At 40.4% G+C, this 22,646-nt stretch overlaps 3 protein-coding genes across 10 annotated transcripts in view; all 3 read left to right on the top strand.

Moving 5' to 3' along the window:
- The first annotated feature begins 3,490 nt into the window (after positions 1–3,490).
- LOC115674959 (serine/arginine-rich splicing factor SC35-like) overlaps positions 3,491–22,646 on the top strand; it is a 35,204-nt gene continuing 16,048 nt past the window's right edge. The window contains exons 1-8 of one of the 8 annotated variants that reach the window (XM_030597494.2): positions 3,492–3,673; positions 3,815–3,893; positions 4,001–4,080; positions 4,196–4,262; positions 4,580–4,651; positions 6,657–6,863; positions 6,952–7,144; positions 7,227–7,520. In XM_030597494.2, the coding sequence (XP_030453354.1) occupies positions 3,598–3,673; positions 3,815–3,893; positions 4,001–4,080; positions 4,196–4,262; positions 4,580–4,651; positions 6,657–6,863; positions 6,952–7,126 (756 nt within the window). In that variant the 5' untranslated portion in view covers positions 3,492–3,597 and the 3' untranslated portion in view covers positions 7,127–7,144; positions 7,227–7,520. Of the gene's footprint in view, positions 3,674–3,814; positions 3,894–4,000; positions 4,081–4,195; positions 4,263–4,579; positions 4,652–6,656; positions 6,864–6,951; positions 7,521–22,646 lie in introns of those variants that run through there. The other 7 variants (XM_030597493.2, XM_056317175.1, XM_056317176.1 and 4 more) reach the window with 7 other exon arrangements.
- On the top strand, positions 13,049–15,887 carry LOC115675119 (receptor like protein 26-like). The gene has a single exon (XM_030597734.2). It carries the CDS (start codon positions 13,117–13,119, stop codon positions 15,712–15,714), a length of 2,598 nt encoding a protein of 865 aa, XP_030453594.1. The 5' UTR covers positions 13,049–13,116; the 3' UTR covers positions 15,715–15,887.
- Positions 21,400–22,158, top strand: LOC130139779 (MDIS1-interacting receptor like kinase 2-like). The gene has a single exon (XM_056317481.1). It carries the CDS (start codon positions 21,400–21,402, stop codon positions 22,156–22,158), a length of 759 nt encoding a protein of 252 aa, XP_056173456.1.

The raw sequence follows: 22,646 nt of genomic DNA, 5'->3' as shown, positions 1-22,646 counted from the left end.
TTTGACGGTAAAATTTAACAAAAACTAACTGAGGGTAAATTTGTCATAGGTGTACCAGTTAGTCAAAAAATTAATTTGGGGTAAATTTATCATAAATGTACCGATTTAAGGTTTTTTGTGGTATTAGCCCTAAGTAGAAATAGAGCTCGCCACTTTTGTACTGAAAGAAACAACTAAAGTTTTCTTCATTTATTCAAGTACCTAATGGCACTCCAGTTATTTCAGGCGACACCAATTAAAGTTTCAACTAATGAACAATTTCCTCGTTATAAAGAAGAAAAGCAAATGTTTTTTTTTTGGTTTGGTAATTAACAGACTTAAGATAGATAGCGGGATGTGGCGCTCAATGAAATAATAACATAATGGCCCATGAAACTATGCTTAAAAAAAAGGTAAAACTTGCTCGTAACCATAGCAATTAGATTTTTATTAAATCCACTACCCGCGAAAACGAACTCTTTTACGTATTTATTATTGGATGAACAACATGTGTGTACAAAGATGGTTGCGTAATCAACAGTAGACCCTAATAATAATCTAGTAATTCAAGTGGTTGATCTCACATTCTTAGCATTAAACTATGTCCTAGGAAAGTAGGAGTAGACGGTTTACTTTGGTGGTAGTTGGCCACGTGCGGGAGCGTCCGAGTGGGTGCACCTTCTACTCCACGAGAAAGCTGAAGATTGTTGTATTGAGGCTCCATGTTTCTTCGTCGTCTTCTTCTTCTTTTATTATTGTTTCTTCTTAAAGTATTGTTCAAGTGTATACTAATTTACCAAATTGAAACAAACAATACAATAGATTGGTATTGGGTATTGAACATAACTAGTCTTTTCTAAATGCTTGTTAGCTTTGCGATGCTCACTTCATAATCAAATCTGTAGATTAACACTTTGGTGCCATGTGGGTGCCAAAGTGCGTGAATTGGCAGCAAAATATTAGGGGTGAGTAACACGGACTGGCCGAACCAGAAACTGCCCGGACCAGACCGAATTGACTGGTTCAATCCGATTACCGAGAGTGTCAGTCCGGTTTCCAGTTCCATAAAATAGGAACCGGTGAATTTCGGTCCGATTTCCGATTCTAGAGAGGAACCGGACTGCCCAAACCGGACCCGATATTTATATATATTTTAATTTATTACATGCAAGATGATATTTTATATAAGCTGATATTTCCTCCAGGTTTTGTCAACCCCATGAAAGATGACCCGTAGAGTAAGCACCCTTCCATCTCATACTCTTTCCCAAGTAAATTGGATTCCTCTGGCCAGTGATAGACTTAGCCCATATAGCAGGATCATCGTGAGCAGAGAGCTCACGTTCTTCATCGAATACAGAGCTCCCCTGAAGCCGTTGAACCCATGGAGGTTCGATTCGAAAGCGCCGCCCATCTCCTCGAATCCTCAGGGAGAGTGGCCTGAACTTCATCTCCTTGAGTTGCCCTGTTCTCCTCCTCCAGGCCCACGGCTTCTCTCCTGCATCCATTGATCGCCCTAATAACCTGTTTCAAATCAAGAACACACGCAAAGAACAGAGAGAAAAAAAATAGACTCCGCGTGTGTTCCACTAGTTCCACTGGACCGCCTGGGAAGTGGACTGGATTGGTCCGGTCTCAGGACCCGGCGGTCCGATTCCCGGTACCGGAAAGTGGGAACCTGTCTGTCCGATCATTTGGCAGGAGATTACTAATGTGGATGCCGGATGTCTTATATGGCACGGCCGACGGACGACCAACACAGATATGGATAATTTTTGCGATTTTCATAAAATGTTTTGAATTATTTATTATTATTTCTTTTCTTTTTTTCTTTTTTTTTCTGTTCATTTTCCCCCTTTGGGCCGTGCGAGGTTGCCAGCCAACCCTCGCTAGCCACGACCCTTGCTAGCCCAGAGTTGAAAAAAAAAAGAAAAGAAAAAACGAAAAAAAGAAAAGAACAAAAAATAATAAAGAAATTAGAAAATTTTAAAAAAATTGTAAGAATTGTTTACGTCAACGGTGGCCGTGCCACATAAAATTGCCAATATCTATGTCAGCGATTTCCACCCAAAATTGGCCGGAAGGACTATATTGACAAATCGTCAAAATGTTTGAGATTAAATTGGCACAATCGTTCGACCAAAAAAGAATTGGCACAATTGAAGGTTTAGGACTAAATTGGCCGCCGTGCAATAGATTTAGGACTTTTTAGGTAATTTTCCCCGTTCAAATTGACTGTTTAAGAGTGTCAAAAGACGTGTCACAACTACCTATTGGCCAGCTTTGTAATTTGATCGGGGTTTAATAGTGGAAACCATGCAGATAACAATTCGTCAACGAAATTGAAATGAATACTACTAAATCCAAAATTACTTGATTTGGTTATGCAACATTAACATGTCTAATTCTCATGAATTGCGCAATTACAAATTCATCGAAAGTTTTATATAATCAAGCATAGCATTTGTAGTGGTTTGATTTGGTTTCTTAAATTTGAGAGATCCGATCAAACCAAACTAGCCCATATCAAGTTTTCCTTCAGGAGAGGCAAACAACCTAACGACAAGATCTTTTGGCCACAACATACCATTTCACTGCTCAATTTACAGTGACAATGCTATACCAAATATAGCCCCTTCATCTGCTCTTGGAATAAGAGATTTTTCTTAATGTTCTTTTAATTTTTTTGGTCAAATGTTACTTTTAATTAAGCATTGTGAAATAATGCAAAATTGAATCTCAGTGATGAGTAATGGGCTTTGGCTGCTTTATTTGGTTACGGGCTTTAAGAACCCCAAAAATCCTTCTAACAACATGCTATGGTTGCGTTTGGTGCCGTTTTCTTAAAGGGTTTCGAGTCTCTAAAGTCTTTTGAGAAAAATATGAGATGTTTGGTTAAGCATTTGGTCAAATGCCTGCCTTGGCAAAGCTGAAAATCCAAGGCAAGTCCTCACCTGCTTTGGCCATTAGCATTTGCCGAAGGCCATTTCTAGGTTTAAATGATTTTTTTTTTCATTCAAAACTACACTCACTAATTTTTTCATTTTTCAATTTTGCCCTTATTATGACTGTTCATCTTCTCTGCGTGAGGACGGCCAACGAGGCCACATCTAGCTGGTGTGGGGCCTATGAGGTTAGCAAGGTTGCGCGACCCAAGCGATCGTCGCTTAGGTCATGTTACCCTCATCGAGGATCGCTCGAGGTCGCGCGACCCTCGCTGGGGGCTGCTCGAGGTTAGGTGACGGTCGCCGACGCTAGATTTGGCTCGGCGACGGCCTTGACGAAGGGTTTGAGTTTTTCTAATAAAAAATATAAAAGAAAATTGCATCCAAAGCCCTTTGCAAGAAGAAGTTTGACAACCCTTTTCTCGTTAAGTAAATATCTTGGCTTGTATAGATCGAATGGTCTCACCACAAACCGACCCGGATCGAACCCGCACGATCCGGCCCATCCCGGCCCGCTAACCCGCCCTCGTGCCTTTCCCTTACCTTGCTCTCGAAGTCGAACCCCCTGCGCTAAAACCCCAGCGAAGCATCTCTCTCTCCCTCTCTCTCTCTCTCTAGCTTTCTCTCTTTCTCTCTCCTCGCCGTGGAAGAAGAAGAAGCAGCGGCGGCGCAGATGTCGCATTTCGGGAGATCAGGGCCGCCGGACATCACCGACACCTACTCCCTCCTCATCCTCAACATCTCCTTCCGTAACTCCCTCCCTCCTCTCCTCCTCCTCCTCCTTTCCTCCTCCTCTCCTACTATCCCAACCTCCTCTTCGTCTCCGTCCGCTCTCTCATCGACGCCTCGCCGCCGCGGGCGGGCGGTTGTTGTTTCGTTTCGTTTCGCAGGGACCACCGCCGACGACCTCTTCCCTCTCTTCGACAAGTACGGCAAGGTCGTCGACGTGTTCATCCCCAGGGACCGGAGGTACGTGTAGTTTTTACCCTCTGGGCTCGGCGCTTTTGCCTTTGTGGGTCGCGTGTTGAGGGTTGGGGCTTCTTTCGGGTTGCCGTGTCCTGATGCGGCCGGTGCAGGACTGGGGAGTCGAGAGGGTTCGCGTTCGTGAGGTACAAGTACGCGGACGAGGCGCAGAAGGCGGTGGACAAGCTTGACGGTGTCGCTCTTGCTCTGATTCTTTTTAGTTCCTTCGGTCACGAGGGTTTCTGTTTTGCGTTGTGGGGATTGCTTGGGTTGGCGTTTGATTTCTTGTTTGGTTTTCTTGTTGGAAGGAAGAGTCGTGGATGGGAGAGAGATTGGGGTTCAGTTCGCGAAGTACGGTCCCAATGCTGAGAGAATGTAAGCTGTTTAATTTTCTCATCTCTTAGTTTTCGAATCGGTGAAATAGATTGTGCCTTTTTCCGGTCAAAAGTCAGTGCAATGCTAATCTGGTACGAGCTCACTGGAGGGAATTTGGTGTTTTTGGAATAAACCTTCAAATGGTACAAGTTGCTGTAACCTTGTTAGTATGGTTCTGTCAGTGGGAGGATTTGTTTTGCAAATTAACCTGCAAAAGATAGTCTAAAGAAAATTAGAAAGTGAATTTCTTGAATAAGTTAGCTGTCATTTTCTTATTATCAATTTTTCTGATGAGCTCGGCCTCTATTTTGCAACAGCGATAAGGGGAAGATTGCCGAACCGGTTTCAAAGATAAGAAGGCGGTCAAGGAGTCGTAGTCCTCGTCCAAGGTATTGTTTAAGTTTGTTAAGTTAGTAAAGTCATGCAAATTGTGTCTCTGTATGCTAAAATGAGAAAAATTCTACACTTGATTATAAATACGGGTTGAATGTGTCAACAACTGTCTGTAACTCCCTATTGCTTTAGTTGTGGATTGTGTTTGAGGTTAAAATTCCAAAATCATTTCTATGGATTGGTTAAGGTATTTGGTCGTCTTATACTTAGACGGGCCTGTTTACTAGCTGCACAATTCATATATCTCTACATTTCGAGAGCTAATAAAGGTTGCTGTAACTTTGATGGGGATTTAATAAAGGTAGCTGACACTTCGATGGGGATCCTGATTGAAATTTATGAGAAAATCAGCAGGGTCAATTTCCAATTGAAATCATGGTGCTACTACAGTGGATAGAGGACCCATGACTAGAGCTCTTTGACATACGAACGTTTAAGCTATCTAATTTCTTTTCAATGACTTGTGAAGATGTTTGAAGAGGAACGGGAGGGAAATTCTCTCAGTTTACCTCAATATGAGACGACACCTGTCCCTTTGGGTTAACAATGTCACTGCCAATTTATTTTATAGGTTCCCTCCTGGCCTTATTAAAATCAAGTTGCAAACTTTGTGAGTAATCTTTACCATCCCTTGTTGGTTGTCCGCAAGTAATGAAAGCAATTGATCAAGTTCATGGAGAGAACTGATTCTACAGAGGAGTTAATGCTGTTAACAATGATGATAAGCTTGTTTACGCATCTTATGGCTTATGGAAAATATCTATACATTTTTGAAGATACAAATCATAATATATATTAACATTGAAATGACATTAAAGGCAATTACTTTTAAAGAATTGGGGCGATATATATATTAAATTTCTTCACAGTAATCAAATGTCAAGAAATGGAGTCACATCCCAAAAGGTGTAATCCTGGAGCTGAATTTGAATGCTAAAACCACAGTTACTCACACGCATAGTAAATTTGACTCTTTAGTTCTTCAGTTAGTGGATTGGACTTTCCCACCTTTTCTTGAGATCTAAGCAACTAAGTTTGGAAATGCAATTTCCAGAAAAAGGTTGGGAGTGCAGTTACATTATGGTTGCTCAAGCCAGCTAAGCAACTGGTCATCATTTTTATTACTTTGGAAAAAGAGTAACTGGATAATTTGGACCATAAGGGATAAAACACATCAGTCTAATCAATCATTGAGTGACAGAATTGATTATGAGAATCAACTGACTAACAAAACAATTTGATGATTGAAGGGCCAAATTTAGGGTTTTGAGTTGAACTCCAACAATTCCTCAATTTAAATGAAAATTTGAGCTTTAGTTTTTGTCTGAGTCTTTTAATTGCAAAATCCAGTGTTATAGTAAAAAAATGTAGTTAATTTTCATGTAAAATTAAGTGGGTTCCATTTTCCAGTGAAAAGATGGCGTCAGCCGCAAGATTAGGACTGATCGAACATTTGCCATAAGATTTAGAACTCAATTGATTAGTGGGACAATGTGTAAAACGTTGATGACTTGTTTTGCACTTTTCCCAAAACTATTTTTATTAATTTGTGCTGGATGAAGAGCTCATGAACTTGGACTTACTCCATCAGCACTTGATGATACATCCTAGCAATATTGTGACTGTGTCGCCTATAACTAAGATGTTCATGCATGAAACTGTAAACTCCGGTGACCTCCTTTTAACAAGTCAGTATGTTGTCAATGTGGTGTTGCTAATTTCTTTGATCCAGTTCCCATTATGTCATTGAGTTGTTGGTTTCTAGTTTCTGCTTTTTTGTCATTTAAAGCTTTGAAACAACAGTTCAGATATTAGGTGACATCCAAGCTTGTTGCACCTTGTTCTTTTGTTTGTAGTGAAATGAACAAAATAGAATATCCACTGATGTGACATCAAGTAGCGGTTAACCCTTAGCCATCTTAATGAGTAGTTGCATCTTGCAGAGTTGCAAGTAATTCCCTCTCATTCTCTACTGCAACTGATAGTAAAATGGATTTTCAGGTACAGAGACGAATATAGAGACCGCGATTACAGGAGGAGAAGTCGCAGTAGAAGCAGAGGACGATATGATCGTGACAGGAACAGAGACAGGGAAAGGAGTTATCGTCACCGGAGTAGGAGCTATAGCGCAAGTCCTGACCGTCGCAAAAACCAAAGGTCACCCAAGTATGATGACGAGGACCGAAGTCGGAGTGGATCATACAGAAGGTGAGGGCCCTCCTTATTTACCTTTAATGCCTCTTTTGGTCATCTTTTGTTGAGAGTTTTTATATGATTGGAGTTCCCCAATTTTCAGTTCATCCCGTAGCCCGCGGAAAGCTGAACATGAGAGGAGTCCCTCTCCTAATCAGAGACCTTCTACACTCGAAAGTCCTGATGTACGAAATGGTGAAAGAGTTTCTCAGCTCCACAGAGATATGCCCAGTGAACGTCCTGCCGATTCCCCTAGCGCATCTCCACGAAGTCCATAGATGGAGTGGTAAAGTGACGTGAGTGGATTTGTTGCTTCTGTCCCACTCTATTGCAACTATATGGACCTTATGTCTCTGCTTTTTCATGTTGCCTATTTAGGAAAGATGAGTGTGCAAGGTCATGACAGTCATTTTTGCTCAACAAACAATATTAGTTTCTCCTGAGGTGCTCTTGATTGGGTGGACAGAGACTTCGTTGCATGTGGTGATTTAGATATTAATCCTAGGTTTAGTCGTGCATAATGTTTTCCTTCTTTGAAGGCAGCTAGTCCGTCAATTCTGACTTAGGTGGTTATTGTGATACTCTGATCTTATTCTTGTGCTGTAATGTGCATTCATGAAGTCCATTTAAAGTCTTTCTTGTAATGTACTTTTCAATCGGTCTCTGCCTACACTTTACACTTTTGTCAATGGGGTGTGTCGGATTAATCATACATACTGTGCATGGACAATGAGAGACTTAATTGTACTGGTGTGATCCTGCACTTTTGTTTGCCATATTTTTGGGTCATAATCCACTAGCTATCTCCAAAGGTGGTCGGCTAAGAGTGCCATATGGTTTTTTATTCTTCATGAAATCATGCTCCTGAATTTAGTATGGATTTTATATTCTCAGAACGGTGGGTGTTCCGATTTGGCATTTTTTTCGAGTCTTGACAAACTTGCTTGAAAATGGGTTCCATTTGTTGGCTTTACGTTCAGCTGATCCTAACGTGCAGTGATTGGGTGATGAAAAGTCATGGCATTACTAGTTTTTTAAAGAGATGAGGCGATGTTGGTCTTGAATTGTTCAGACGACGTGATTGCCCTATTTCCTTTTCTCTTAGTTCTTTACGATGGTCTTCTCATTTCTGAAGGTGAAGGATTTACCTTGAAAAATAATAGCTAGCATGTAGCATGACATTATAGTGGTTTCCTGAAGGTTCATGGTGATATTGAGTATAGGATGGGACCTAGAAGAGCCCTATGAAGCCCTGCTTGAATACGTCTGCTAGAGGTTCCGGCGTGTCATATTGTTGTACGGCTGGAATAGGATGAGGAACACAGCCTGGCGATGGTAGTGGCCTTGGCATCATATGTTGTGCTCTCGGAGCGACAAATTTGAGTGTTCTATATTTATCAAACATTTTGAATTCGCTGTTGTCTCGAATATTGCGGCCCTCCTCAAGTGGAAGTCCAGTCTTGGGAACCATTTGGTTTCTTCGTACCTCTCCTCGTAATGCCACTGGTTCTGATTTGACCGTGAGTCCATGCGCTTGGTATGGCATCTCCTGCAATCGGGCCGGAAGTGTGATTGGGATTAGTCTCACCAGCGTCGATGTCGAATGTACACGCTTGGCGAATTCCCATTCTCATCTGTGATGGGCCTGAGTGTAAATAATCTCTCCAGCTACATTCCGCCTCAAATCGGTCTCCTGAGCAATCTCACTTTTCTCGCCTCTTTTTCAATTGGTTCTCGGGGAAAATATTGCCGGAGATCAAACTAACTCGATAGTATGTCTACAACTATTCCCTTTCTAGTTCTATTCCTCCTGAAATGGGAAAATATGACAGATTTGGAAAGGCTCCACATGGACACCAACTTCCTCACAGGACCAATTCCTTCCACTTTGGGGAACTTAACCAAATTTCACAGCTGAATCTATTTGCTAATGAGCTTACAGGTTCCATACCACTGGAACTAGGGGACGTAAAACTTCTTAGCTCGTTGAGCCTTCATATAATAAACTTCTTAGATGATAATATGCCGGTTCAATCTCGCCGACATTAGGCAATTTGATGGAGCTTTCCCTTCTTTATCTCTATGGAAACAAGCTTTTGGGTCACATTCCTGATGAGATAGGAAATCTCCGCTCTATGCTTGTTAGGCATAGAGCTGAGTACACATCAGATCATTGGCCCAATTCCTTCTTCTTTGGTTAACTTGACCGACCTACTATATTTGTTCTTCTGCGAGAATTAGCTGTCTGGATTGACTCCTGGATCCTTGGGGTATCTAATGAACTTGGAGGTGCTGCAGTTGGATACCAACCAGTTCAGTGGCTCCGTACTAGAGAACTTGTGCCGCGGTGGATCTCTCCAAAACTCACAGCTAAGTGGCAACAACTTAAATGGTTTTATCCCTATAAGTTTGAGAAATTCCACAAGCCTTGTTAGAGTTCGCAGGAAAACTAGTTCACTGGAAACATAACTGGGACCTTAGGTCTCTTCCCCAACTTGGACTCTATTGACATGAGTTTCAACAAGATCTCTGGAGAAATCTCAATAAACTGGGGAAGCTGCACACGTTCAAGTGATCTAAGAATTGCTGGAAATAACATCAATGGAAGCTTGCCTCCTGAGATTGGAAATGTGACTCAACTATGGGCAATTGATCTTTCTTCGAATGGTTTAGTCGGCGAGGTTCTTACAAAATTTGGAAAATTGACTTATTTGGTTAATTTGAAATTAAGTAGGAAATGACTTCTGGTCTTCTGAAATTGGATTTGTCCAGGAATAGGTTAAGCATGTCTATCCCGCAGAGTATTGGGCTTTCTTCAAACCTGGTCCTCTTGGATTTGAGCAACAACCAGTTGAGCCAAGATGTTCCCGGGCAAATAGGGATGCCAACTCATTTGTCCGAGCTAGACTTGAGCGATAACTTCTCTTTCTCCGGACTGAACCATGAAGTCTTCCATTGGGCCCGCGTTGCTACCCCACAATGCCCACCGCTCGAAAACCGCGTTGGTCACTGGATTCCTTCTTTGACATATCCACTAAACACCGGAACAGATTGTGGATTCACCAATTTACTATCGGCTATAATACTATTTGTTAGAACCGCGCAGCAGAAGCCTAATACTTTTGTCCGGGGAGATAGCCAAGCTAAAGCTCAAGTATAAGCTCGTCAACATATTTAGTTGGACCCACTTTCATTCAAAAGCTTAAATTGTTGAGTTTTAGGCTAACTATGATATATTAACTGCTACATGCCATATCAATTATCCAATTTGAGACTTCTTTAACACAATTCACATGTGTATCTTAATATGCAATTTAAGTGTGAAGAAGTCAAGGTCTTCCGGCAATAGAATAGAAATGTGCCTACTCAAGAAGTCAAGGTCTTTTGGGGTTTCATGTGTGATGATTTTTGGATCAGTGAGCGTTCCAATGGTTCGTGGGAAGTCATGGTCTTTATGGACTTTTATTGATGATGATTGGACCTAAAATTTCTAACTTATCGTATGGGAAGGGTCATGGGGAAGTTTTCCAGCCCTTTCCTTTTTTGACTGACAAGCTTTCAACTTATGATGCAGTGCAAGAAACGGCAAATGGAAAAGGAATATGCAGCCAAACTTTATGGAGGTGATGTGTGAAAAGTTAGAGAGTGTTCATACACAAACACAACATAAAGCTTCTTATTTTACGTCACACTTTTCTTCTCCAACCTCTTCCTGGCAAATGCTTCGAATGCATTTAGTCCGAGTTGTAACAGTTATGTTTAAAAAAAAAAGTAAAAGAAAAGATGATTAGTCAAAAAGGATGGGCTTAGAAAAACGAGAGAAAAAAATAAAGGAGATTAAAGAGGGAACGGAAGAAAGGAAAAAAGAAAACAAAAGAGGGTTCACGCGTACATACCTTGAAGACCTTGATGAGTCAAAACCGCATTTCGTAGCGCCTAGTAATGATTCGAAGACTTTATTCCTTAAATCGGATAAATTTTTAGAATTAGAGCATAAATTCAGATTTATGTGAATTACGAGTTGCTGCATTCAATCTAGGAGTTATTTAGATGATTGATTAGAGTATTTTGGAGTCATGAGATTTTACATTAGTCGATTTCAAGTTATGATTTGATCATAATGAATTGTTAAAGTTTCGCGCGCGTTGCTGCTCAGTTTCGAATTTTTGTTTTTGGCAATAATTTGCACATGTCGGCATCTTTTGAGTCGGTGAAGTTTAATATCTTTCAAGGATTTCTTTTGATCATAAGAACACTTGAATTGGAGTTCGGTAGAGAGAGATACATTGCCAAGGAGTTTATTGCGCGAGTGGACATTCGTTGTGCGAGAGGTTGTTATTTAAGTTAGAGGTTATTCGTCATGGTTGGTCGTTCTTGAGTTGATTCTTGGTTAAGGTGGTTATTAATTTGAGTTATGATATTATTTCTCATTTAATTGATACGATTTCAAATTCGTTGCCTTGAGATAACTTTCGTGATTTAGTTTAGACTTTTCCCAAATGAGTGGTACTTATCTATTCTTTAATTTTGGACACTCATATTTTGAAAGTGGTAAGGATTAAATAGCATATTTGTTGTAGAAAAACCGGATCGAGCATTTGCTACCCTTTATGATATTCGACATATTTGAATTGATTGTGATTATTTGAAATAGTTTGATCTAAATGCTAGCGAATGGCATGAGATGTAATTTACGAAACGAATTGCAAAAGGTTATACGAACTAATTTATGAACTTGGTTTGTAAATCAAATAAAATATTATACCAAGGACTAAGTGGTACTAGGTGACGTGAGTCTTGTGGAAGCTACTTCTAGAACATTGTACTATCAATACGAATTTGCTCTAGGACAAAATGCTACATGGTGACATAAGTCTCGTGGGAGCCATCTCTAGAACCTTGTACTATAAATATATGTTGGTTAAGGACTAAGTGTTGCATGGTGAAGCAAGTCACATTAGAGTCACTTCTCGAATCTTGTACTATCGATACGAATTAGTAAAAAACTAAGTGCTATATCGTGACATGAGTCCCGTGGGAGTTTTTTCTAGGACCTTGTACTATTGATATGTACATCTCAAAGACTAAGTGCTACATTTTGACACGAGTCTCGTGAAAGCCACCTTTAGAACCTTGAGTGGTGATGACGATGATAAGTGATAGAGGAATTATATTGTGAATGTGTTATCTCAATGAGAGGTTTAACTGAACGGGTGTGATCTTCCACTCTTCGTTTGCCATTTTTTGGTCATAATCCAGTAGTCATCTCCAATGGTTATTAGCTCATTAGCAGCTTGAACTCATATAAATTCTGTTGTGTTTGGATTTGAGGTACGTTTGGAAATTATGGTCCTTCAGGAAGGAGAGAAGCGATTAAAAATGTGAAGTGCCTTTGTCATCATCTAAATCAAGAATAGATCTTAATAGATTATGGGCTACGTAATGCGACATTTATTGTAATATAATTATTGATATGGTTCTCTCTACCCTTTAAGGATCAATAATCTCTTAGATTTATCTGGTGCTATTCCTAGCAAAGGATCGTGTCAAGTTTGGATGGATTGAAAATGGATCCATTTCAAATTGACCAATTTAACTCATATCGATCTATATTTTTGTAATATAATTTTGACAATCCGTACTCAATCCCACTCGGACCCAATTCATACGCAACTCGACCCAAGCTCCAATTCTTAGCAATTTTTCCCTTCGAATATGGAAAATAGCATACTAAAAAAAATAACGTCGATCACTTTTTTTTCGTAGACAGTTAGATTTTCTTTTTTACCGTGCTCTCGAGGCCATTTGGATAGATCATCAGCGGTCGTGTCTGCAAGAATGGGGTCAACCGCGTCAAGATTTGGCTTCATGAAGGCCAAGTGAGATGACTTTTTGCGCTTTGAATTGCAAATTGTGTAGCCTAAATTATGGTCCGATCGTGTGGAAAGTCGAGTGTTCACTCACATCCCGAAAGACCTCGACTTTAACATCACTTTCCTCCAAATAATGGGCGGGACTCAATTCGCAGGGACAGACCGCGTCAGAAAAGTCACCGACGAAGACTCCAAAAGATAAAATTCCAAAGTCTCCAAGGAACCAAAAAGTCGTCCAGTCAGCTTTCAGATGGGCTACCTACAAACCGATGTTATGTCATGGAAAAATGATAGGAAGGTGAGTTTTCGCTTTTCACAACCTTTTTAAGCATCGCTCATTGCCTCAGGAAAAGAAAAACCAGCTTATCAGAACCAAAAGAGGAGAAGAAGAACCCATGGATTCTTCATGTTCTTCATCAATATTCAAGCGGGTCATGAGCCTTGTGGCTGCCCTTGCCCTTTTCACTCTCTTTGTCACTCCACTTCCTGCTGATGCTTCCCCTGCAGAAGCCCAAACCCTCCTCAAGTGGAAGTCCAGCCTTGGCAACCCTTCGGTTTCTTCCCTCTCTTCCTGGACTCTCTCTCTTCGTAATGCCACCGGTTATAATTCGACCATGAGTCCGTGTGCTTGGTATGGCATCTCCTGCAATCAGGCCGGGAGCGTGATCATGATAAATCTCACCAGTGCCAATGTTAAAGGTACGCTTGACGAATTTTCATTCTCATCTTTGTCTCGTCTCATGTACATGGACCTGAGTGTAAATAATCTCTCCGGCCACATTCCACATCAAATTGGTCTCCTGAGCAATCTCACCTATCTTGACCTCTCTGAGAATCGGTTCTCGGGGAAAATACCACAGGAGTTCGGTAATTTGAGCAAATTAGCTAGATTGTACGTCAACACAAATGAACTTTCTGGTTCTATTCCTCCTGAAATGGGAAATATGACAAATTTGCTAGTGCTCCAGATGTCCGTTAACGGCCTGACAGGACCGATTCCTTCCACTTTGGGGAACTTGCCCAAATTAACAAACCTGAGCCTAATTAATAATGAGCTTGCCGGTTCAATCCCGCTGACATTAGGCAATTTGACGGAGCTTACGATGCTGCTATTGAGTACAAATCAGCTCACTGGCTCCTTACCAGAGAACTTGTGCCGAGGTGGGTTGCTCCAATTCCTCGCCGTGCATGGCAACAACTTAACTGGTTCTATCCCTAGAAGCTTGAGAAATTGCACAAGCTTAGTCAGACTACGCCTCGCGGAAAACCAGTTCACTGGAAACATATCTGAGAGCTTTGGTGTCTACCCCAACTTGACCTATATCCATATGAGTTTCAACAAGTTCTATGGAGAAATCTCAACAAACTGGGGAAGTTGCGCGCATTTAGCTACTCTAAGGATTGCTGGAAATAACATCACTGGTAACTTGCCTTCAGAGATTGGAAACGCTAGTCAACTAGAACTACTTGATCTTTCTTCCAACGGTTTAGTTGGCGAGATTCCAAAAGAACTTGGGAAATTGAAAATTCTTTTCGAACTCGACCTAAACAACAATAGTCTTACCGGTCCAATTCCTTTTTCTTTGGGTGATTTGACTCACCTAGAAGTATTGCTCCTCAACGACAATCAACTTTCGGGACGGTGGCCAGTGGAAGGTTTCTCAAATGCCTCATTGTTAGCAATTAATTTGTCCAACAACAAATTTGATGGTCCACTTCCACTCCCATCAACCTTCACAGAGTACTATTCGATCGCAAATAATAAAATAGCGGGAAAGATCCCTTTATCCATATGCAATGCCGCCCTCATCTCAGTCCTCGTCTTGTCTAATAATAGCTTAGCCAGTACCCTACCCGAGTGCTTATCAAACTCTTTTTTATCGGTTTTGGGCTTGCGAATGAATAATCTTTCGGGCACAATCCCTCGAACATTTTTGCCACGGTACTTGAGAAGTCTAGACTTGAGTGAAAATCAATTTGAAGGCACATTGCCACAATCCCTTGTCAATTGTAAGAAATTGGAAGTTCTAGATTTCAGCAATAATAAGATAGAGGATAAGTTCCCCGCATGGCTAGGAACACTGCCAGAGCTTAAAGTTCTTTCTTTGAGGTCCAACAATTTTAAGGGTTGTTTGGATTTTCCAAGGGTAGCTCATCTCTTTACCAAGTTGCACATATTGGACCTCTCGAACAACAGTTTCACTGGTCCTTTACCAGCCAATTTGATAGCGAAACTTCAAGGGATGATGAATGGACAAAATGGGCAAGAGTCGCAAGACAAATCATTGTACATGAGGCAGGAAGGTTTTAGGGGGTCCTATGAAGATTCCGTGAAAGTGATCATGAAAGGACTGGAGATTCAGCTAGTGAGGATCTTGACCATCTTAGTAACCATCGACTTATCGCTCAACTCTTTTGAAGGGAATATCCCGAGTTCTATTGGAAATCTTCATTTTCTCATAGGGCTCAACCTTTCCCACAACAACCTCGTGGGTCCCATTCCTTCATCCCTTGGAAATTTGACTAACCTTGAATGGCTAGATTTATCTTCAAACAAGCTTAGTGGGAGGGTTCCTATGGAACTGGGAGATTTGTCCTTCCTTGGGTATTTGGACCTCTCAGAGAACCAACTCACAGGCCCCATACCTCAAGACAAGCAATCGAGCACATTCACGAGCAACTCATTTCGTGAGAACCTGGGCTTATGTGGAACTCCATTAGAGAATACATGCCCTGGTGATGCTCAACCTCTTCCTCCACCACAGCTGTTCTTCCAAAAGTATAGTACAAGAGAGCATAGTAGTGGGTTTGACAGGAAAGCAATCGGGATAGGCTATGCATCCGGAATCGTGATTGGAATCTCCCTAGCGTACATTTCATTTGAAACTAGAAGACCCAAATGGCTTGTGGGACAAGTGAGAAGCATGGAGAGAAGAGCCAAATTGATGAAGAAGCCAAAGTGGAAGGCCATCAAATTTCATGGAGGCCGGTAAAATTGTCGGGAAGTGGTCCTTTTGAACTATGTGCAGTGTAGATCAAGGAATACAATTTTTATCAGATTGAAAAGCAATTTCGCATATGGATGCTCATTTTTATTATGCTGCCATTTTCTTCTAAAGTGCGATTTCTGAATCAAGTCGATTGAATAGATGAACATGTAAGACATCTTTCAAAAACTCACTTTGCATCATTAACACCCTATATGTCCTTTTCTTGTTTAGCGCACACCATTCTTATTTCTCCATGGAAAAGAAAGAAAGATGAAGAGCTGTCGAAGCCCATTTTTCCCGGGGCTACTTGATTGAAATATGTCCTTAATGATTTCTATATTTGTCATTGTCCCATTACACATTTCTGTTGAAGTTGCAGGTTGGTATTGGATCGTTGACTGGTAGTCTTGCACCTATCATACTTTTCTGCAATAGTGAACAGGGGTACTAATTCGAACCTCGAAGCATCTTCGAAGTTTAGATTCAAAGTAATCTTATCGTAAAATTCTAGGGTCCCCTAGGCTGATAAACTGAAATTTTTTCGTGTTTGCAGATTTTTGAAGTTGCTGGTAATTTTCAAATACTGTTCACAAAAAAAAATAACCTGTAACTTACTTATGAGTTAACTCGTCAATAAGTTACCAACATCATAATGAATTTATCAAGTTCATAGTTAATTAGCAACTTTTTCTAAATTCTAGGGCTAGTATCATAAAAAATCCCAAATTAGTATACCCATGCCACATTTAACTGAACTAATTTTCGTGTCACAAAAAATCCCAAACTGTTATATTTATGTCACATTTACCTCAAATTAATTTTTGTGTCATAAAAAATCCCAAACTATTATGCTCGTGCCACATTTACTCCAATCTAATTTTCAAATCATAAAAAATATGACTTTTGGCAGTTCTTTGAGTAAAATTAGCAGATTTTAGTAAATTTTCCAATCTAAGATTTTGGTGATTTGGGATTTTTTGTGATACAAATTAGTTTATGGTAAATGTGGCACTAGTGTAACATTTGGCATTTTTTGTAACGTGAAACTAGTTTGGGGTAAATGTAGCATAGGTATATCAGTGCGAAACTTTTCATGATACAAAAATTAGTTTAGGGTAAATGTGACACAAGTGTACTTGTTGCGACCCTTCCGGTGGGGCGAAGACGAGAAGACTAGTTTAGAGGTAATGTTGTGTTGAAAACCGGCGGTCCTCAATCGACGCAGGTTCTCCCAAACTGTTACCTTGCGCGATATTGGAAAATTACAATTGAAATAAATCTATCTATAAAATCCAACCTAACTAGAGCCACCTCTAGCTTGTGAGGCCGGCTAGGAGCCAAGTGAAGCATGGCAGATACCTCACTTTTACGCAACCAGAACTGAGATAAGGGACTTGATTAGACTAATTCGCTAACTAGTGTTCTTTTGATATCCTAACTTGATTGAATAGTTGCCTAAGTGATTCGCATGATCATTATCCATTTTATAACCCTGTGCCACTAAACGGTGTCCATGTGTTAGTGCGCAATTAGAAAAAAGTAGACAATCACAACCAGTACGAGAAGAAGAAAGCATATGGAAGTAAATTCAATGAAGTGTCAAACAAATAATATACATGGCTTTGTTATAAAACCCCACGGCAACAACAATCCCATGAGCTATGTTCAAATCGAATCCAATTTTTTATAAGAGACTAACCTATCTAAATCTAAACTAACTAGAGTGCTTTGACACGAATCCTATGCCTATGTGGCTACTGAACTACGAAATTAAGCCACCAATCTCATCAGTACACTTCAAAATCACGCCCAATCCACAGCCCACAGCAACGTTCAGTATGCAAACAAGCCCATTCCGCTCATGCAAATGATGTTCAACCATGCCAAATCGACTACGGATTAATTACATGCTAACGTGCCTTCGTACACATCTAAATTATACACTCAAATGGGACCAAAACTTTCGCAAAACAAGCCCATACGTCTCCAATCGGCAACATTCAAAGTGCTCAACCCACAACTCATCTAAACAATCGACATAAATACATGCCAACATTGCCAGGAAATCGACATGCTAATATTTCAACATGAGCAACCAAAGCAACACCTGAACGGGGCTCGACTCAATTCAAATTCACGCCCACAGAAGTGACCCGCAACGTTCAGTACCAAGGTAGAAGCAACAACCCCGAGTTTCCCATGAAAATACTAAAATGACTAGAAACCTAACCGTATATTAACATGCCATCAAGAGCAATCGGAATGATCATCAAATGACCTTGAGATGAATTCAAATCACACTCCATGAGGAATATATTCAACGAGCGCAGTCCGCAATTTAATTATAGAAACGATACCTAAACTTGCTAAAAGTGAATGGAAACCATGGACGCATTAGGACTTAATTTATGAACAAGCAAAATGACACCCAGCGGAACTAAGTCTAGAACCAGCAGACTGAACTAGACTCACTTTCATCAAACCAGGCTAAGCCCAAATTCATTAACTAATTAAACCCGAAGTTCATTAAGCCTAATTAAACCCATTTTATTATTTTCTTTCATTCATTTTCCATTGCCTAATTAATTTTTTTTCTCTTCCATTGTCTTCTTCCTGTCGCCTCCCTCAGTACCAACCGAGAATACACAAAACCAAAATCAAAGCTCACCATACCAGCACTCAACAAATTGAACGTATATACTTAATCTCCTATATTCATCACAAGACCCATGCCATCGGCTACCTTCAACCATTGCCGTTTGGCAGACTTTACCCCCTTTACTACGACTTACCGAAAGGGATGGAAATGGAGGATATGAAGCAAGACCACCAAGTGGAGACAAACTAGAACGTTCTAGGAATGATCGGTAAGTGTGACATCACTCCTGCCAAGCTCTCACCAGTAACCATCATTTACAGGCATTGGAACATACAACACAAAAAGAGTGAACCCACGACCATGTGCTATTTTTTGGGGTCTTGACGAAGTTGCTTGAAAATGGGTTTGATCCGTCGGCCTTACATACAGCTGATGCCTTAGTTGCGGGATCCTAACATGCGACGGTGACGAAAAGACATGGCACTAGTGATTTTGTAAAAAGATATAGCGCTATTGGTCTTATGATTGCTCAGACTCCACGATCGTGCGCTACTTCCTCTTCTCTAGATTCTTTACGAGGTCTCCTCGTATCTGAAAGTGAAGGATTTACCTTGAAATTTAATCGCTAGTACGTAGCATGACATTATGGTGGTTTTATAAAGATTCGATGGGACGAAAAGAGCCCCATGAAGCCCTCATTGAATGCATCTGCTGGAGGTTCTGGTGCTCCAAATTGTTGTACGGCATGAATGGATGAGGAAAGCAGCCTGGCGTTGGTTGGGGACTTAGCATCATATGCCGTGATCTATGAGCAATAAATACGAGTGTCTAACTATAACATATAGGCTTTGTTCGTTTCGCAAAAATTAAGATGTTTTTGGAAAATGTTTTTCAGGAAACTATTTTCAAGGAAAATGACAATATTTGCCGATATTCGGCTGAAATTTGAAAATGAACCTGAAAATATTTTCCACCATTTGGTATCCGATTTGATTTTCTAGGGAAAATTACAAAAAAATTTGAAATTTTTATTTTTAATTATTTTTAATCTTTTTTTTAACCTTTCTTTCTTTTTTTTCTTCTTCCTTGGCCGGTTGCTGGCCACAGTGGCCGCCGGCGATCGGCCACAGGTGATCTTGAGCCTCGCTAGAGGTTGCTAGCGCCTCGCCAACACCTGGCGAGGCTCGAGCTCACTTAGGGCTGGTCGCTAGCCGCTGCCGTGGCCAGCGATTGGCCGAGGAAGAAGAAAATAAAAAAAGAAAAAATAATAAAAAATTCTATTTTTAAAACAATAAAGAAATAAAAATAAAGAAAAATGTGTTATATGAAATAAAATGAGGCAAAAGAAGATATGGAAAATGTTTTCCGCTTTCTAAAAAGCGGAAAACATTTCGCTCACTTTTGAAGGTTTTTTTTCAATTGTTGAAAAATGTTTTCCATGACTGGTTTATTTTCCGTGAAACGAACGTCGGAAAATATTTTCCTGGAAGTTATTTTCCATGAAACGAACGGAGCCATAATTTCAATTTACTATCGTCTCAAATTTTCTAAGTTATGACAGAATGATAGGTTGTATTTGACCATACTGAAAGCTCACATTTCTTTCAAGTTAGAGATACCTTGCTAAGCCTTAGTTTTATTCCAATGAAGTAAATACTAGCCTTTTAAGAATAGGTAAACGGGATTAGCTCATTAGCAGCTCGAGCCCATATTCATTTATGTTCTGTTTGGACTCGAGGTACCTTTGGAAATTATGGTCCTTTCGGGAGGAGAGAAGCGATTAAAAAAAATGAAGCGCCTTTTTCATTAACTAAATCAAGAATAGATCTTCAGAAAATTTAGGCTACACCATACGACATTTATTGTGATATAATTATTGATTATGGTTTTCTCTACCCTTTAGGATCGATAATCTCTTGGATTTTTCGGGTGCTATTCCCACTAAAGGGCCAGGTTAAGTTTGCATGGGTTGAAATTAGATCAAACTCAAATTGACCCATTTAATTCATATTGACTCATATTTTTGTAATACAATTTTGGCAACCCATACTCAACCCCCCGAACTCAAGTCATACCCAATTCAACCCAAGCTCCAATTCTTTGTAATTTACCCCATTAAAATACTGACATTGATTGCTTTTTTTCCCTCAATCGTTAGATTTTTTAATCAAAGCAATGCAATGCTACCTACTATTTAATTTATTACAAAAATGATAAACGCAATAAACTAAAGTAAAAAGGAATTGCAAAGCTTAAAAATAAAGGAAAATAAGTTCTTATTATGAGTAGATTTCATTGGCTGTCATTAAACTTTGATATACTCAAATTTACTTAAAGAACGGAATCCAACAACAATATCATTATCCCGCGTAACGTGCGGGAATATCTCTATTGGAACCATTGAGCACTTCAAAATTCCCAAATAATCACGTTATCGTATGTCAAAATGGTTCAAACAAAAGGGCCCAAAATATTCATGATCTTTCATTTCCAATTTTCTTGCTTGATCAACATGGGTTGTGGGTTGGTACAATCCAGACCCACTAAAACACATCTGATTAGACGTTCTTATTTTAAGGCACATGACAACCCATTCTTTAGATTTTAGCTAACCCAACTCGGCCCATTAAAGAGCGGTTCTTTGATCCATTTTGACACCTCTCCTTGTACTTGAACGCGATCATCAATTTTATCAGAACTTCGGATTTTTTTTAACCGTGCTCTCGGTGCATTTGGCTAGATCATCAGCTGTCGTTTATGCAAGAATGGGGTCAACCACGTCATGATTTGGCTTCATGAATGCCGAGTGAGAAGACTACCCTTTTGCGCACTTGGAATTGCATGATATGCCGCACAAATTACGATTCGATCCTGTGGAAATAGGGACTTTACATCAGTCTCCTTAAAGACTTCTCTGTCAAATTGCCTGGATTTCATTTAGTGGGTGGGACTCAATTCCGAAATAGGGACTGACCGAGTCAGAAAAGTCACCAAGGAAGGTGAGTATTCACAACCTTTTTAAGCATAGCTCATTGCCTCAGGAAAAGAAAAACCAACTTAGAGAAGGAGAAGTAGAAGAAGAAGAATCCATGGATTCTTCATCAGAACTCAAGAGGGTCATGAGCCTTGTGGATGCCCTTGCCCTTTTCACTATCTTTGTCATTCCACTTCCTGCTCATGCTTCCCCAGCAGAAGCCCAAGCCCTCCTCAAGTGGAAGTCCAGCCTTGGCAACCATTCGGTTTCTTCCCTCTCTTCGTGGACTCCCTCTCCTCGTAAGGCCACCGGTTCCAATTTGACCGTGAGTCCATGTGCTTGGTATGGCATCTCTTGCAATCAAGCCGGAAGCGTGATCAGGATAAATCTCATCGGCGCCAATGACGAAGGTACGCTTGATGAATTCCCATTCTCATCTTTATCTCATCTCATGTACATGGACCTGAGTGTAAATAGTGTCTTCGGCCACATTCTGCCTCAAATCGATCTTCTGAGCAATCTCACCTATCTCAACCTCTCTATCAATCGGTTCTTGGGTAAAATACCAACAGAGATCAGCAGTCTAACGAAATTGGAGGTCCTACACCTGTTTTTCAATGGGCTAAATGGCTCCATTCCCCTAGAAATTGGGCAATTGCATTTGCTTAGTGAGGTTGTGCTGTATTTGAATCAGTTGCATGGATCCATCCCTTCCTCATTGGGTAATTTGAGCAAATTAGCTAGACTGTATGTCTACAACAACTCCCTTTCTGGTTCTATACCTCCTGAAATGGGATATATGATAAATTTGAAAGTGCTCCACATGGACACCAACTTCCTGACAGGACTAATTCCTTCCACTCTGGGGAACTAAACCAAATCGAGAGAGCTGCACCTATTTGCTAATAATCTTAACGGTTCCATCCCCCTAGAGCTAGGGAATTCGAACCTTCTTAGCTCGTTGAGACTTTACGATAATAATCTTACCAGTTCAATCCCGCCAATTTGACAGAGCTTACCCATCTTTTACTCTATGATAACTAGCTTTCGGGTCACATTCCTGATGAGATGGGAAATCTTCATGCAATGCAAGACTTAAAGCTGAGTGGAAATCAGCTCACCGACCCAATTCCTTCTTCTTTGGAGAACTTGATTGACCTAGTATATTTGCACCTCCATCTCAATTAGCTTTCTGGTTTGATTCCTGGATCCTTAGGGTATCCAATGAACTTAGAGGTGCTGCTATTGAGTTTCAACCAGCTTTCTGGTAGTATTCCTGATGAGTTAGGAAATATTCAGGCTTTGGACCTGTTACATCTGAGTACAAATCAACTCACCGGACCAATTCTTTTTTCTTTCGAT

The sequence above is a fragment of the Syzygium oleosum genome, unplaced genomic scaffold, assembly GCF_021117445.2.
Source record: "Syzygium oleosum isolate NSW1041296 unplaced genomic scaffold, Sole_v2.1 Sole_v2.13, whole genome shotgun sequence".
Lineage (NCBI taxonomy): Eukaryota > Viridiplantae > Streptophyta > Magnoliopsida > Myrtales > Myrtaceae > Syzygium > Syzygium oleosum.
Note: the sequence above shows the minus strand (reverse complement) of the source record. Positions and strands in the feature narration are given on the sequence as shown.

Coding starts and splice junctions, on each gene's coding strand:
- LOC115675119 (XM_030597734.2), top strand. CDS start 13,117: ATGGATTCTTCATGTTCTTCATCAATATTCAAGCGGGTCATGAGCCTT.
- LOC130139779 (XM_056317481.1), top strand. CDS start 21,400: ATGGATTCTTCATCAGAACTCAAGAGGGTCATGAGCCTTGTGGATGCC.